General features: G+C 62.4%; 1 protein-coding gene across 1 annotated transcript; it reads left to right on the forward strand.

The window, feature by feature from the left end:
• The first annotated feature begins 173 nt into the window (after positions 1 to 173).
• SFN (stratifin) lies at positions 174 to 953 on the forward strand. Its single transcript, XM_009334663.1, has one exon. It carries the CDS (start codon positions 213 to 215, stop codon positions 951 to 953), a length of 741 nt encoding a protein of 246 aa, XP_009332938.1. The 5' UTR covers positions 174 to 212.
• Positions 954 to 1,047: the final 94 nt, after the last annotated feature.

The raw sequence follows: 1,047 nt of genomic DNA on the forward strand, positions 1-1,047 counted from the left end.
GGAAGCAGAGGAGGAGGAGGAGGAGGAGGAGGAGGAGGAGGAGGAGGAGGACACTCCTTCAGCCTCGCTGGCTCCTCCCGCTCTCGCTCGAGGCTGCGACGCTCAGCCAAAAACGAATCCCGGCGGCGGGGCTCGGCAGAGGCTCCGACGGCTCCCGACCCCAAAGACCCCGCTCCTCGCTCAAGCGTCTGCCCTGCGCCCGCGTCTCAGCCATGGCAAGAAACCACCAAGTGCAGAAGGCCAAGCTGGCCGAGCAGGCTGAGCGCTACGAGGACATGGCAGACTTCATGAAGGCGGTGGTGGAGCACGGGGACGAGTTGTCCAACGAGGAGCGCAACCTCCTCTCCGTCGCCTACAAGAACGTGGTGGGGTGCCAGCGCTCGGCGTGGAGGGTCATCTCCAGCATCGAGCACAAAACCGAAGAGGGGGACGACAAAGCACAGCTGGTGAACGAGTATCGGGAGAAGGTGGAAAGGGAGCTGAACTGCGTCTGCAAGAACGTCCTGGCCTTGCTGGACAAGTATCTCATCAAGAAGGCGAGCGATGCTGAGAGCAAGGTCTTCTACCTGAAGATGAAGGGTGACTATTTCCGATACCTGGCCGAGGTGGCCACCGGGGACGACCGCAAGAAGACGATAGACAACGCCCAGGAAGCCTACCAAGAGGCCATGGACATCAGCAAAAAGGAGATGCAGCCCACGAACCCCATCCGCCTGGGGCTGGCCCTCAACTTCTCCGTCTTCCACTACGAGATCGCCAACGCCCCCGACCAGGCCATCTCCCTGGCCAAGACCACCTTCGACGAGGCCATGGGGGACCTGCACACGCTCAGCGAAGACTCCTACAAGGACAGCACCCTCATCATGCAGCTGCTCAGGGACAACCTCACGCTATGGACAGCCGAGTGCGCCGGAGAAGACGGCAGCGAGGCTGGAGAAGAGCCCAAGAACTGAACGGCCCCCGCGGAGCCGGGGACCGGCCCCCACCTGCCCCCCCCCGGCCCTCCAGTCCCTTCGGCATCTCTTCCTGGTGGTTTTTTTTTTTGTT

Source organism: Pygoscelis adeliae, unplaced genomic scaffold (genome assembly GCF_000699105.1).
Source record: "Pygoscelis adeliae isolate BGI_AS28 unplaced genomic scaffold, ASM69910v1 Scaffold422, whole genome shotgun sequence".
Lineage (NCBI taxonomy): Eukaryota > Metazoa > Chordata > Aves > Sphenisciformes > Spheniscidae > Pygoscelis > Pygoscelis adeliae.